General features: G+C 35.6%; 2 protein-coding genes across 22 annotated transcripts; both read right to left on the minus strand.

Annotated features, from left to right (window-relative positions):
- Positions 1–4,401: 4,401 nt before the first annotated feature.
- Positions 4,402–7,041, minus strand: LOC133740275 (bidirectional sugar transporter SWEET1-like). Of its 8 annotated transcripts, XR_009861097.1 has the most exons (6): positions 6,858–7,041; positions 6,078–6,290; positions 5,433–5,487; positions 5,266–5,327; positions 4,822–4,941; positions 4,402–4,598 (listed from the first exon to the last, which is right to left on the minus strand). XR_009861097.1 is itself a non-coding variant. In XM_062168206.1 (5 exons), the coding sequence occupies exons 2-5, from the start codon at positions 6,152–6,154 to the stop codon at positions 4,593–4,595; spliced, it is 258 nt and encodes an 85-aa protein (XP_062024190.1). In that variant the 5' UTR covers positions 6,155–6,290; positions 6,858–7,041; the 3' UTR covers positions 4,402–4,592. The 8 variants fall into 8 exon arrangements, 6 of the variants coding, with proteins under 6 accessions (XP_062024190.1, XP_062024185.1, XP_062024189.1 ...); XR_009861096.1 differs by lacking the exon at positions 5,433–5,487; XM_062168206.1 differs by lacking the exon at positions 5,266–5,327.
- A 3,426-nt stretch (positions 7,042–10,467) lies between these two features.
- LOC133739860 (ABC transporter F family member 5-like) lies at positions 10,468–14,715 on the minus strand. Of its 14 annotated transcripts, none has more exons than XM_062167676.1 (5): positions 13,976–14,709; positions 13,709–13,765; positions 13,093–13,455; positions 12,352–12,422; positions 10,469–11,056 (listed from the first exon to the last, which is right to left on the minus strand). In XM_062167676.1, the coding sequence occupies exons 3-5, from the start codon at positions 13,351–13,353 to the stop codon at positions 11,008–11,010; spliced, it is 381 nt and encodes a 126-aa protein (XP_062023660.1). In that variant the 5' UTR covers positions 13,354–13,455; positions 13,709–13,765; positions 13,976–14,709; the 3' UTR covers positions 10,469–11,007. The 14 variants fall into 14 exon arrangements, 12 of the variants coding, with proteins under 12 accessions (XP_062023662.1, XP_062023660.1, XP_062023657.1 ...); XM_062167673.1 differs by having other exon boundaries at positions 13,962–14,709; XM_062167670.1 differs by having other exon boundaries at positions 13,892–14,709.
- Between the last annotated feature and the right edge of the window lie 845 nt (positions 14,716–15,560).

The raw sequence follows: 15,560 nt of genomic DNA on the forward strand, positions 1-15,560 counted from the left end.
TAGCCATGAACACAGCTAAATGCAAGGACTAAAATATCGGATATCGAGGAAATATCGATAGTCCAAAAAATAAAAATTTCAATGGAAATTTCGATCTCAGTAAATTTAAAAAAAAATGATGGAAATTTAGAAGAAAACATGAAAATCATTAATGAATTTTCATGACATTTTTACACAATTAGTTATCTACAATAGTATTTCAAAAAAAAAAAAAACCGTTTAATGAACTTTATTGTATAATGAGTTGTAGTAATTTAGAGTATAGTAAGATACACATACATAACAAATATATGAAATTTTGCATGACAAGTCTCAAAAATAACTTAATATTGGAGACTAGGAGAGTTAATTATTTTGTTGATAATAATATTTTACAATTATATAGATATGTTAAAATAAACATTGGAATTCAAACAAACAGAGCAAGCAAAAAATGGTTCATAGAAATACATAGGAAAATTTCTAACTAGTTAGGAAAATAGATAATTAGAATTGTTTGGCTCCAATTTTGCTGCAGCTGGTCAACAGTCTCTTTTCTGCGCGGGCGTGCCAGCACCCGTTCGGGTGCTGTCGTTAGGGGTGTCCCTTGACCTGACTTCTTTTGAGCGATTGTAGACGAGGAGAGCACCAACCTCGTCGCAAGATTCTTTGTGCCTCGTGCTGGAGGACTTTGTCTTGTGTCACCAAGTCGATACTCAACGTTGTAGGTTAAGCAGAGTGAAATCACCGAGAAGTAGAGAGAACTTGCTAAAGCGTGACTTTAGCTTGGTTGGTTTGCGAGGGCGTTACCCTTGCTTGGCTGGTTCCGTAACCGTTGTGGTCGCGGTACTATAGTCGGCTCCTGAGGAGACTAGGACCGAAGCACGTTGACAGAGGGTTTGGTGGCACTGACAGTCGGCTCTTGAGAAGACTAGGACTGGAGTGTGATCACCGGTAAGAGAAAGAGAGGAGTTGCTCTTAGAGAGGGGTTTCTCTAGAGAGGCTTGGATAATCTTAGAGATTGTTGTTGTGAATTGTGTGTTTTGAAGTGTTTCATTGTAACCTCTATTTATAGGCTACCATGCCAAAGTAGTTGGCCTTAAACAAATGATAGTGGAGCATTAATTGGAGATAAGAAATGATGAATTTTGGAGATAAGAAATGATGAATTTTGGAGATAAGGAAGCATGGGTAAAGCTATGGTATGTTAACATTTCTCATACATCAACTATTTTTACCACTTTAAGGACTCATGTTACCACTTTGAGGACTAATATTACTATTTTGAGGACTCAAATGGTAAACTAAGAAAATTTACCACTTTAAAGACTCATGTTATCACTTTGAGGACTAATATTACTATTTTGAGGACTCATGTGGTAACTAAGAAAATTTACCACTTTAAGGACTCATGTTACCACTTTGAGGACTAATATTACTATTTTGAGGACTCATTTTACAACTTTTAAGGCAATTGTATGCATGTCATACGTTAACACATTGTAGAATTTTCCAAGGAAGCATAATTGGAGATAAAGAATGATGAATTTCGGAGATAAGGAGATAAGGAAGCATAATTGGAGATAAGGAATGATGAATTTTGGAGATAAGGAAGCACTTTCGGCTCCTTTATTCCTTCAATTATATCTCCATCAAGAATTTAGATTTTGACCATGACTTCTTCATAACAAATGTTCCACTATGAGTGTAGATCATCCTGTAAAATTTCAGAGCTTTTGATATAGTGGTTGGGCCGGAAACGCTGCTGGACCTCTTATAGGTCCAGTTTTCCAGTTTTGCTTCTGCAAAAGATTGGACTGATTGTTTGAAGGCTTTCCACTCAAAACTAGCTCTGGCACTCTTCATAAAAAATGATCCTTGGGATGTCTAGACTAGAATTAATCTGGACAGTTTTAGCTCATTTAGATTTCATTTGGTTAGTCTTCCGCCCCTCCTTCCTTGTTTAGCTAGGTTTCTCCTAGCCGAAATAGGAAAATGTGCTAAAGTTGACTTTTCATGCTTCCATGCTTCCATAGTAGGCTTTATTTAGCCTCTAAATATATATTTCGAACTTGTCGACAATATATAGCTTGAGCCACTGACATTGGCTCAATTTCTCCAAGACACGCCTTGTCAGGCCAAAATGCTCATTTTGGGTCCAAACTAGAATATTTATAAACATAGAGGGAAGATACAATAAATATAAAAAAAAATTGCTGCTTATAAGTTATAATGTTGTCCAGTCGGATTGGATAAGGACGTGGGCCTATTTTACAGGTTCGAACCCTGACCTCGTCAAAATTTGGCTTCTATTTTGGTCAAAATATTTTCTAACTAACCCACATATCGCGACAAATGGCGATAATTTCGTCGGATTTCGTGAAATTTTGCGAAATTGGCTATATTTTCGCGATATTGCAAAATATTGAACGAAACTAACTTGGTAAGTAATATAAATACCGCCGTGTCAAAAAACGATATTTTTGCCGAAATATCGGCGATATTTTCATTTTCGATATTTAAATCCTTAGCTAAATGTCATACATTTGGAACAAGTAACCAATGAAACTCATAGCATAAAAAAAAAATCAATAGGCATTAAAGTTTAGAACTTGAAAGCCATACCTACTACATTTTTTTTAATCATCACACTATGCCAAAAAAACTTATCAGACGATAGACAAAAACTATTGTGTGATTTGGAGTGCCACCCGCTGTAGAGCGAGCCGTTGTCTGTTGAAAATTCAGACAGCGGTGGAAAACAGTTGTCTGAGAAACATACAGACAACAAGTATGTGTTAAACCTGTTGTGTGATACTCGGCAGGTGGCTCGGCAGATGCCAGGCGCAGCTGCGTAACAGATGCAGCGCTGCCTTCAGACAACAGTGCTAGTTTTGAAGCTGTTGTATGTTGAGCTTTTCAAACAACAAACTTTTATTCTGTGTGTTGTCTGACTGATATTCAAACTTCAGTTCTTGAACTATATCTGTTGTCTGATTAACTTTGGGACAACATAATTGAATTTCTTCTGTTGTCTAATTAACTTTGAGACAACAGTGTTTAATTGCTTCTGTTGCGTGAGTGTAGATTAGAAGACAATGATTTTGTAAAAACCGATGTGTGATATGAATGATTGCGGTGTGATTTGTCCGCATTTTTTGGCCATTCAGACAACGGGCAGTTATCCTTGTATGTATCATGTTGTCTGATTATTTGAACATATCCTATTCCTGAATTAAATTGTGCATTTGATCCATTTACATACCAAATATAAACATTGCAAACCATCAAATATAAACATTGCAAAAAAACTAATCATTGAACCCAACATTTTAAACAAGAAAAGCATTCTAGTGCATGCCCATCTACTTGGGACATCAAAATGCTGATACATATATATCTATTGTTCCAAAACATGCAACACATGGTGCATGACAATGTACCAGCAGCAGAGAAGCACAAAAAAGATGTTTTCCTTAGCAAAAATGGACCAGCAACATGCGTGCTACTTCATGGTTCATGCACATATGTGTTGACAACAAACTTCCCCCACTCATTTCGCACTTGATTTCCTTAGCAAAAATGGACCAGCAACATGCGTGCTACTTCATGGCTCATGCACATATGTGTTGACAACAAACTTCCCCCACTCATTTCGCACTTGATCAATATCCGCTTGGATTGGCTGCTGCCTCTCTTCTCCCACTGAAATTGATTTAATATGTCAAAGGGTTTACTTAATCATTTTGATGAATGAGGCATGAACATAATGACAAAGTTATGAGAAATTGGCATATCTTACAGGAGTAGTAAATCAGGGTGCTGAAGATAAAGCCATTATACTCTGATCAACAGCTAAACCAATATACATTTTAAGATACATGTGCTCTGCACATTAGCATATCTTACAGGAATAGTGTTGAACATACAGTTGATAGCCACTTCCACACAATGATGATTAAATCTCACAGATTAAAAATAACAAGGTAGCCCAAATGCAATCATGATAACACTGCTATTTAGAGTAACCAGCTTCAGATTAAGCATGTATCGTATGGCTAAAGAACCAAACACTACAAAAAAAATTCAATTTGCCACGGCGCAAGGCCGTCGCCGAAAGCCAAATTGCCGTCGCAAAAGACCAACGGCGACGGCAATGTCGCCGATGTCGTTGGTGGCGTCGCCATTGCTATTTGCGACGGTAATTACGCTGTCACATGAATTTTGGCGACGGTATTTATGCCGTCGCAAAGAGCAATGGCTACACCATCTACAATTTTGTAGTCAGGTCTTTGGCAACGGCAACAGTGTCGTCGCAAAGTGCATATCATTGATAAAAAAAAAACCTGGCATGCAATTTTGCATACCAGATTTTTATCTTTGGAGCAGAAGAAGCCAAATAATAAATTTTATGCACCAAAACATGAATACCAGATTCAAATACATATATAGCTGATAAACATGTTTGATCAATTGAACAACACTTATCATCAACCAAAGAACAAAAGAAAACTAGAAAGCGTGCCCGCACTTTGCTGCGGATAGACTATCCGATAGTGGAAGTTGACATGGATCACAATATGTTCTCAAGCTGCTTGACATTCACAGATTCGTCAAACCTAGATAATCAACCAGAGAATTAGACTTGTAGAAAATGTGAATCAGAAGAGTATGATGAACTGTAAATGTATATTTATTTTGCCAATTGAAATGTAAACTGTTGCCAAGAAATAAAATAAAGTGAGATGTGTTTGCTGCCTAGCTAAGGCGATAATTTAACTGCTGAAATTTGCACTTTAGAATTGAAAATTGGTTTTTGTCAGCAGGAAACACAATACTTACATATATGAATGGATCTTCTCTGAAAAGTCTGTATGCAAAGAAAGAGAGACTGATCAAGAAGGTTACAGGAGAAAGATAGAATGGCATGAACTCGATGCTCCTTGTCTTGATCACTAATTTCTGAAATAATGGATATATGTTAAATCACATGTGTGGTAAATGTGAAATTAAAGCAACCCAGAAATTGCAGTGTCTGAAAGCAAGTTAAAAGTGATCTGTTAGCGGTGAAGTAAACATTGAGATAAGTGAAAAAACACTTGAATATCTGATAAATGTTTGCCTTCCATCATAGTGTAAAACTCTTAAGCTCACAAAGACTATTTATTTGTTTTGAAAATTCTGGTATTAGTTTTGCCTAACAGTAACTAAAGCAAGGCAGAGAAATGCCTATCTCGGGAAAGAGCTAACATGAGAAATGAAGCAGATGCCTTTGATCAGTCATACCTGCTTTCTAACATGCTTATGGTAGTCTGGATTGCGAAAAACTGATCAGCTATTGCTCGAAACTGCAGCATGTTAACTCAGTATATTACAAATCATAGGTGCAGTATGTTTGACTTTTGTGTGCAAATTATTTTGTATTACTCTGCCTATGGCTATAGTCGCTATACCTGGCAATTTGCATCACCCTCAATTTGCAGCTCAGATAGATCATAGGTAGACAACCTGAATAAATAAACAAACATTACTATCTAGTATATTCCAAATTTATGTTTATTTTTCTGCTATACTATCAGCTAGTATGAACCCAAGTATTAGACCAGTTGCAACAACCAGAGATCCCTCATATGCTTCTTTCCAGTAGACCAAAAAACAGTGATTGCATTTTATTACAATAAGGCATGACATTCTTGCTTAAAGCTATTAGCTGACATAGATAGATATGGTGTAAACTCTTCTATAGAAAGGATTCAAATTAAGTACTATCACTTATACAAATCAAATCACGTTTCATATCACTACTATTCTTCAATTAGGAACTGAAAGTTTACCAATTAAAAGCGAAAAAATATATTAGTATCATCATATACAATACCTTTTCAGACTAATCTCAGTAAAAAAAAAATAGCAAAGACCCTTTTAGCAATTATATGAGAAGTCAACCCATCCAATAACAAAGAACAAATGAATGAACAGCAAAATATATTATCACAGGGAACAAAGTTTTCGACATCAATTGATTAATCTACGTAGAAAGATGAAGGTAGATAATTTTGTAATTGAAATCAATTGATTGTATGAATGGAAAATTTTACCCAGTCTTCGGTGATGTTGATTGTGATGGATAAGCCTGATATTGCGTAACAGTAGATGGTGACTTTGATGGAGGCATCTCTTATTGGAAAGCAGCTGGAGATGTCGGTTTTATACATAGGGATTCAGAGCAAAAATGTAATCCGAGAGTGAATCCCTTTTCAACACTGTATGTCTCTACTCCAAATTTTTGAAAGGGAATACTCATTATCATCCTGCAAACTAAAATACTTTTTTAGGATCTTAAGGTTGAAGATCAAAAACGAAAGCCTGCAAAAAGAGTTTCAATAAAATTCAAGTCTAAACTTTTCTACTATGTTACAGAGAATGTCCAAACTTAAAGTCTCAAACTTTCAATCACAAAGCTTGATACTTGATTCTAGTCTGTGATTTTATATAGCCAATAAAATCAGTAAACCAAATTTGTTTGATTAAGGACCTTGAAGATTGTAGAACCTACTATTATGCTAGACCTATTCAACAAAAACAGAACAGGAACACCAAAAGCTTATTACTATCATTCAAAAACAAAACAATGAGCTACTGAGTAGTGACACAACCAATGCAACCAAAAGCACAGTATACATTTAAGCAATTTCAGCAAAACTGAGGAGTGAAATTTATATAACTTCCGTATTTTCCTTAAGGGACTAAGCACCAAAATGAGCCCAGAGCAAGCAGCAAAGGATAAAGTAATATGCGTATAAATCCCTAAATCAAAAACTACAAATTTAGATCCAATACATATCCCACATCAAAAATGAAAGAGTTGAGGTTGTCACCATCTACCCTGCTAAAATATTGTCTTTATCTCTGTTTGCAAACACCATTGATGCCAAATCCAAGCAATTTAACAGCATTGGGGTGGCTAATGTGAGCTTCTGCTTGCCCACCTTTCCCAATTAAGTTCTCTGCCAAGTATTATACAAAGACAACACAATTAATTAACCAAGATACCAAGAGATGAAATCAATCCCGCACCTAACTGCAGTGAAAAAAAGAATTTTGCTAAGACTGTTTATATACATTAACATTTCCGAACACATAAAATACACCTACTGTTTTCGATTTCTTTGATTTAGCTGCATTATACTGATGTCCACCAAAAAAAATACAATTAGATTGTTGGCGAAATTACAATAAAATATTATAATTTCTCTTGAGAAACTCGTTGACAAAAGGCTGAGGCGCGGGTATCTCGCTCTCTTTAAGGAGATTCAAGCCCTCTGCGGAACAATGCCGGTGCACCAGAAATCTCTTGACTTGTCCCCTCCAGGATACAACAGCCCAACAACAAGTTGTATGGCTCAAACCAATCTGCACAAATTGGAGGAACCCAAAGCTCCACCAAAAGAACACCTTTCTCTGGCAAAAAAACACACAAGACTCTTTTGGGGGATTTTGGAAAGAAGGTTGATGGGTGAATAGTTGAGTAAAAGTTTGATATATTTTAGCATGCAACAAATGGTGCTATTTATAGGCTCTTAGGACACTCCCTACAATTAATAGGGTAGTAACCAAATGCCATAGGTTACAAAAATTAAAACCCAAAATAAATCAAAATAAAACACCATGAGTTACAAAATAAAATTCAAAATAAATTCAGAATTTAAACACACAAATAAATTCAGAATTTAAACACAAAATAAATTCACCCAAATTTAATTTCAATAATAAATAAAATATTAAAATGTTACAACATTCCCCCACTCATTTTAATATTTTAAAAACAAATATAAACCAAAATTACCGGCCAAAGACGAACCATTATGCGTCATGAAGGTGTGCTCTGCATTGAACCTTCACTTAGTGAAACAGTAATTCCTACTCCAGAGTTGATAGTGGTCTCAAACTTGAACTACAACTGCTTAAAGGGAAATAAGAACTATTGCTCATAAATAATAATTCAGGTGCTAATATGAGCTTTATTAGCCAGCACGTTACGGCCTTGTGCTTATCCCGGTTTTCATGAGTATATTTCAAGAATAAGCCCAATTCTTATAGAGAGCGGCCCCACTCTCACACTCATATAGGTAAAATCCATCAAGGATGCTCTTGTAACTATGACATCCCACTCATATGAGCTACAGATTTTATTAAGAGTTTTAATGAACTCAACCTTCATATGCGTTACAAGATTAATGCACTTACATCATAGGGATGAGTAAGAAAATATAGTGCATTTTTCTTACGGCCACCTTATGATTCGTTTTTCCCATTGAACCCAGGTTTTAGGATCTCTAATCACCAGGTTGGGTGTCCTCATATATGGCTCATGACGATATGGGCTTCAATTCCATCCCCCTCGATGTACTCCAGACCTTTTCTCTTGCCAAGCCCTTAGTTAAAGGATCTGCAAGATTATCACATGATTTAACATAATTCACATTAATAATTCCATCACTCAAATATGATCTCACAGTACTGTGCTTTCTTCTTATAAGTCTGGATTTACCGTTATAATAACGGTTATTTACTCTACCAATAGCTGCAGTGCTATCACAATGAATCAATATAGGTGGTATAGGTTTTTCCCACAAGGGAATTTCATGCAATAAATCTCTCAACCAATTTGCTTCTTCACTTGCTGAAGCTAGAGCAATAAGTTCAGCTTCCATGGTTGAATTAGAGATTATTGTTTGCTTCTTTGATTTCCAATAAATAGCACATCCACCTAATGTAAAAATATAACTAGTGGTAGAGAGAGAATAACCTGACAGAGTATTCCAATCGGCATCACAAAAGCCTTCAAGTACAGCAGGATATTTTTTATAAAATAATCCATAATTTTTAGTACCAAGCAAGTATTTTATAACACGCTCAATTGCATGCCAATGTTCTTTACCTGGTTTACTTGTGAACCTGCTAAGTACTCCAACTGCATATGCAATGTCAGGTCTAGTGCAGTCAGTTGCATAGCGCAAACTGCCAATTATGCTAGCATATTCCTTTTGATTAATCACATCATTTTCACTTTCAACAGGAAATAAGTGAACACTTGAATCAAAAGGAGTAGACACATGCTTGTGGCCAACATAATCATATTTTTTCAAAATTTTCTCAATATAATGTGACTGATCAAGAAAAATACCATCACACGTTTTTGTTATTTTCATGCCCAAAATAACATTAGCCTCACCAAGATCTTTCATATCAAAATTGCTCTTAAGCATAGTTTTTGTCTCATCAATTACATGCAAATTTGAGCAAAAAATTAACAGATCATCCACATAGAGGCTAATAATAACATGTGAATTTTTTCAAGATTTATAATATATGCATTTGTCACATTCATTTGATTTATAACCATTTTCAATCATGCAGGAATCAAATTTTTCATGCCACTGTTTAGGAGCCTGCTTTAAACCATAAAGGGATTTAGATAACTTACATACCTTGTGCTCTTGACCAGGTTCTATAAAACCTTCTGGTTGGTTTATATAGATCTCTTCATCTAAATCACCATTTAGAAAAGCTGTTTTCACATCCATTTGATGAATAATCAAATCATAAATTGCAGCAATAGCAATCAATAATCTAATTGATGTAATCCTTGTAACCGGAGAAAAAGTATAGATCAGCTTTTTGCTTAAAACCTTTAGTAACAAGTCTAGCTTTATATTTATCTATACTTCCATCTGGTTTGAGCTTTTTCCTAAGGACCCATTTACACCCAATGGTTTTAAACCATGTTGGTAAATCTACTAATTTCCAAGTATTATTAGAAATTAGAGACTCCGTTTCATCATTCACAGCCTCTTTCCAGAAAATTGCATCTGGTAATGATAAAGCTTCATGTAAAGAAATAGGATTTTCCTCAATATTATAAACATAATAGTCAGGGCCAAAATCTTTTTCAACTCTAGCTCTCTTACTTCTTCTAGGTTCATTGTCATAAGTTTCTTGTATATGTAAATTAGAAGAAGAAGAACTAGGTTGGATAAAATGAAATTTTTCTTCATGAAAAATTACATCACCAGATTCAATCACAACATGATTTTCAACATCAAGAAATCTATAGGCTGTACTATTTAAAGCATATCCAACGAAAACACAAGTAGTAGCTCTAGCACCCAATTTTGGTCTTTTAGGGTCAGTTAACCTCACAAAGGCTAGACAACCCCAAACTCTAAGATAACCCAAATTTGGTTTATGCCCCTTCCACACCTCAAAATGTGTAATTTTTGTATTTTTATGTGGCACTCTATTCAACACATAACAAGCAGTTAAAACTGCTTCACCCCAAAGATTAGAGGGAGCACATGAATCAATCAACATGACATTTGTTAACTTCAAAGCTGAACCATTATTTCTCAACAATTGTTGGCGAAATTACAATAAAATATTATAATTTCTCTTGAGAAACTCGTTGACAAAAGGCTGAGGCGCGGGTATCTCGCTCTCTTTAAGGAGATTCAAACCCTCTGCGGAACAATGCCGGTGCACCAGAAATCTCTTGACTTGTCCCTTCCAGGATACAACAGCCCAACAACAAGTTGTATGGCTCACACCAATCTGCACAAATTGGAGGAACCCAAAGCTCCACCAAAAGAACACCTTTCTCTGGCCAAAAAACACACAAGACTCTTTTGGGGGATTTTGGAAAGAAGGTTGATGGGTGAATAGTTGAGTAAAAGTTTGATATATTTTAGCATGCAACAAATGGTGCTATTTATAGGCTCTTAGGACACTCCCTACAATTAATAGGGTAGTAACCAAATGCCATAAGTTACAAAAATTAAAACCCAAAATAAATCAAAATAAAACACCATGAGTTACAAAATAAAATTCAAAATAAATTCAGAATTTAAACACACAAATAAATTCAGAATTTAAACACACAAATAAATTCACCCAAATTTAATTTCAATAATAAATAAAATATTAAAATGTTACAACATAGATTTATTTCTTCTTTGCCCAATTGCCTGTTCACTTGTACTCCTCTTTGTTCCTCTCAACATTGGTTTTGGTCCCATCACTGCACTCAAACACATATAATCTGGTTAAAATTTGGGATGACTATCTTTCATAATTATAATTTGTAAACCAATTTCATGTGAAGCACATAGGATGATTTGCGCAATATATGAAGAACAACAATACAACCTAATACTGCAACAATGTCAATCTCTGTATAAATCAGCTATAAAATGAGATAATTAAAACAGGGAAAACCAAATCTCCTTCCAAAAACTGAGTTCATATCTTCCAAGGTTCAACAGAAAATTATTTCTATATCAAAATCGGTCTCTTCAAAGAAACCATTTGATTCACCTAAGACAACATTCCCTACTCAAAAAGAAGACCCTCCATGTCCTGATCATTCAAAAGGAACTTATGCCAACAACTGCCTGCCATTTTCAGCAGAAAGAAGAAGGAAAAAAAGAGAAAACTTTCACCCATTTTGAATACAATTAAACAATTCTCTGAATTTATTCATCTATCTGATGAAACAAAAACTGAATACAACTTTTAAATATGGAAGAATAGCATGGCAAAAATTTAATCAGAAAATCAAACCTAAAAGATGATCTAATAAGAATTTTAAATGAAATTTTAGCTAAAAGTCTGTCTTTAAGACCTACAGCCCTTTATTCTCTCTCTCTCTCTCTGTATCTCTCTATCGCTCTGAATTGATAAAGAAAAACCAGAACAACCGATCTATCATATCTGTATCTCTCTATCATGTTTTGAAAAGAAAAACCGAATTCCTCTATTTGATGTCGATTCATCCACAATTCCATTCTTTGTAGAGGAAGGCTAACTGCTTGACATCAGCAGTTGACATATCAAACAAACAAACAATAATAAACAAACAAACACCCTTATCACCGAAACCATGAACAATCAAGCAAAAACCATACCCTCATTTCAATTTCCACAATCGACGATCAAACAAACCAAACCCAAAACCCAATTTCACAAAAAAACAAAACAATGGAAAACCCACAAATCTAAAACCCCCAATATCCATCGAAAGACCACAACTTTAAACAAAACCCATAATAATCGAGACCATATTCACATCCAAATACAACCAGACCTGAGAATTAAGGGAGACAATTACCGGACCCAAAAGAAAAACCTAAATCTCTTAAGCGGAACTACAAAGGGAGCTCGCAGCTCTTTCGATCTTCAAAATAGACTAAAACCCTAACGTATCCTATCAGATTTTGATATTAGATTCGGTGAAAGTTCACATAATATGAAAACCCAATCTAATTAACAGATTTTAAAAGGAACTCTTGACATACAGATGTACATAGTACTGACCTTTTCCTTTTGTTTCTCACCCAGAGGAAGGATCTTGAGAGGAACGATTGGTTTGTAGATAGCCTGGTAAACTTGACAGGTTCGAAATCAAAGCAATTAGTCGGTGGTTACATTCTGCTACAAATTTGGCAGATCTAGAGAGGAAATCTGAAAGTAATCATCAGTGTCGGATCGAGATGGAGTCATGGGGTCAAAGAAGAAAGAGAGCAGCGCAGAGAAAGAAAAGAAGTTTTCTTTTAATCAAAGAGATAGAATCGTTCAGATAACCACCCTAAAGCGACGGCAAGTGTTTTGCAGTAGCAAACTGTTAAAAACTTGTGACGGCTAATGCTTGCCGAAGTAAATTCATAGTGGTTGGCGACCACTAGGGGCGACGGCAGTTAATACGGTCGCAAAATCTCTATACAATTGCGACGGTCAAATTTTTTTGTCGCGAAAGAGTAAGCTTTAGCAATGGCAATTAAACGCCGATGCAAATTAGTGAAGCGAATTGAATTCTTTTTTGTAGTGAAATATTACTTGAAATAGCATCTCCCTAATCAGAAACAAGCAAGCAATTTCCTTGTTAACCACTAATAACAATTCACCATGACAACTTTTCCGCAATAACAGGATACAGAAAACTACAATAACAAGCACAGAAAGCATGCCGAAAGTTGTTCATCTAGCCATCAAGCAAAACTCAAGCTATAACTCACATTCCAACAACTACATTTTTCATCTAAAACATAAACTATATACCTGAAGCAAAATCTTCCCAAGTGACATCCTCATCTGCCAACCACTACTAAATGAAGCCACCCACCTATCCCCATCCTCAGGCGCAAACCCAAGTTCCGGCATCAACTTACTAATGTTGGCGTCCACCATACTCAAGTCACACTCTTGCGCCTGATTCTGAAGCTTACCAAGCTCATCCAAAAGCCTCATCATCAAGTCCATATCCTCCACAGCATTCTCCAATGCCTTTTGCACCCTCTCCAGCCTCTCTGACACCTCCATCTCCTCCTTAAAAGCAGTCCATATTAGCTCTTCCTGAGAGTCCCTTTCAGCTTCCCTCCACAGTGTACACCTTGTAGCTAGCAACCCTCTTCTTCCTCTGACCTGATTCCAAACCCAGCAAGGATACTAAAAATAAGAACAAGTAGCTTAATAAGACAGATAGTATGATGACAAATTAGGCAAACTTTTGCAGATAGACATGGAGAAGTTTACACAACCAGTTTCATTCTCATACTAATCTATCTCTAAAAAAGATTAGTTGTTCTACTCTCAAACATTACAAGGTATACATTAGAAAACAAACTGCAATTTCATCTCATGATAAAAGAATAATCCTTGACCCAACAAAACACACCTGAAGTTCAACAAAACAGTAACAATGAGCCTAAAATGTAATTTGGACCAACCGTACCTGAAGTTCAACAAAACTAGCATGTTAAGGTGTTAATGAAAAGTGTATCACACATAATATTTACATCAAAGTCATACAAGATTGGCTAGGGCTTTCAACCCTAGCCTCAACAAACTAACTACTCACTCATAATCAAATACATAAGCTTCAACATGTTTATAAACATCAAACTAAAAAGTAGGGATAGAGAAGTGACTAGTGATGATCAACTTGAGGATGGTGTAGATGAACTCATGAAAGCATTGACATGATGCTAATGGTGATTGTGATGATGATTCCTCAAGTAATGCTAGACTCCTCTCCTTCTTCTTCAAAGCTTGATGATGGAATATGTGATATAGAGATGATCTAGTGGTGAAATGGTGGAGTGGTGAAGCTTTATGTATATGAAATAAAATGGGTTAATAGAATGATGAATTTGGTGGTGGTGGTAATGGAGGTTATGGATTGAAGGTGGTGGTGATGGAGGTTTGTGGAGGAGATGCTAGTGGATTGTGTAGAGAATAGAGAGAGAAGAAGATGTACGTAATGGCTAAGTGTGGGTGATGTGTCTTCCTTATGAAGAATAGGTGCCTAAATAGATGGCAAGGGATGTGAAAATGGTGTTGTGAAGTCAAGATAGCAGCTAGGTTTTTGAATTGAGCAAAAAAGTTGAGTATAAGAGTAGTAATAGATCTCAAAAAAAAAAAGGAAAAGAGTATGGGAGTGATGGTGTAGGCTAGAGTAGGAAATGATGAGTGAGGGATGGTGATTAAGCCTAACACATGATAGATATTGAAGTGATGATGATGGTGGACTTTTGGGTAATAGGGAGTGTTTGGTTGAATTGGAAACAAAAGGTTTGGAATTTGGCTAAGATAGAATGATGGTGAATGGATGTAATGGAATAGATGCTATGGTACTCATCCTCCTTGCTCCTCCATGAATATGGCCGAAAAATACATGGCATCACCGAGAGTGGTGGTGCGCCGCCACTTGTGCCACCAAAAGTGGTGGTGCACGGAAAATTTGCCGAAATTTCACTTTCTTCTCCTCTTGTCAAGATTTTCTACAAAACATATAATTGGATTAGTCAACATTAAATTGGACTTTAGAACAAGTAATTTCCATATTTTAGGGCACAAATATGTATATGAATTGTGATCCAACACATACCTACTACATACTTTTTTTTAATCGTCACCTGAAAGTTAGTTTTACCCAACTCCTCAAGTTAGCATAGGTATAATAGGTATGTTATAGACGCATTGTTAGGACCATAATTACTTAGTAATTATTCACATAATCTTGCACTTTTGCTTAACTTTTGTGTTTACTTATATTTATTTATTATGTTTTCCTTATTATGCTAGAAAATGATGGAGAAGCTTGGAAATGCACTAAAAATCAACTTTAGCACATTTTCCTACTCCAGTAAGGAGAAACCGAGCTAAGTAAGGAGGGAGGAGCGGCAGCCTGACCAAATGAACTCCAAATGAGCTGAAATTTTACAGAGACATTCTAGACGTCCTGAATATTATTTCTTATGAAGAGTGAAAGAGTTGGTTCGGAGTGGAAAGAAATAAATGAGTAATTCATATATGACAACTGATAGTTAATTTCAACATTTACTCATTGAACAAGTAACCAATAAATGACATAGGTATGAGGTATCTAAAACTATATACCTTTTAACAAGGTATTGAAAAAACTCATAGCATAAATCAACTTATATCATAGCCATGATATTAAATAAGATACATTTAGAATATGTAACCAATAAATGACATAGGTATGAGATATCTAAGACTTTATA

This window comes from Rosa rugosa, chromosome 3, assembly GCF_958449725.1.
Source record: "Rosa rugosa chromosome 3, drRosRugo1.1, whole genome shotgun sequence".
In the NCBI taxonomy this organism is placed as follows: Eukaryota; Viridiplantae; Streptophyta; class Magnoliopsida; order Rosales; family Rosaceae; genus Rosa; species Rosa rugosa.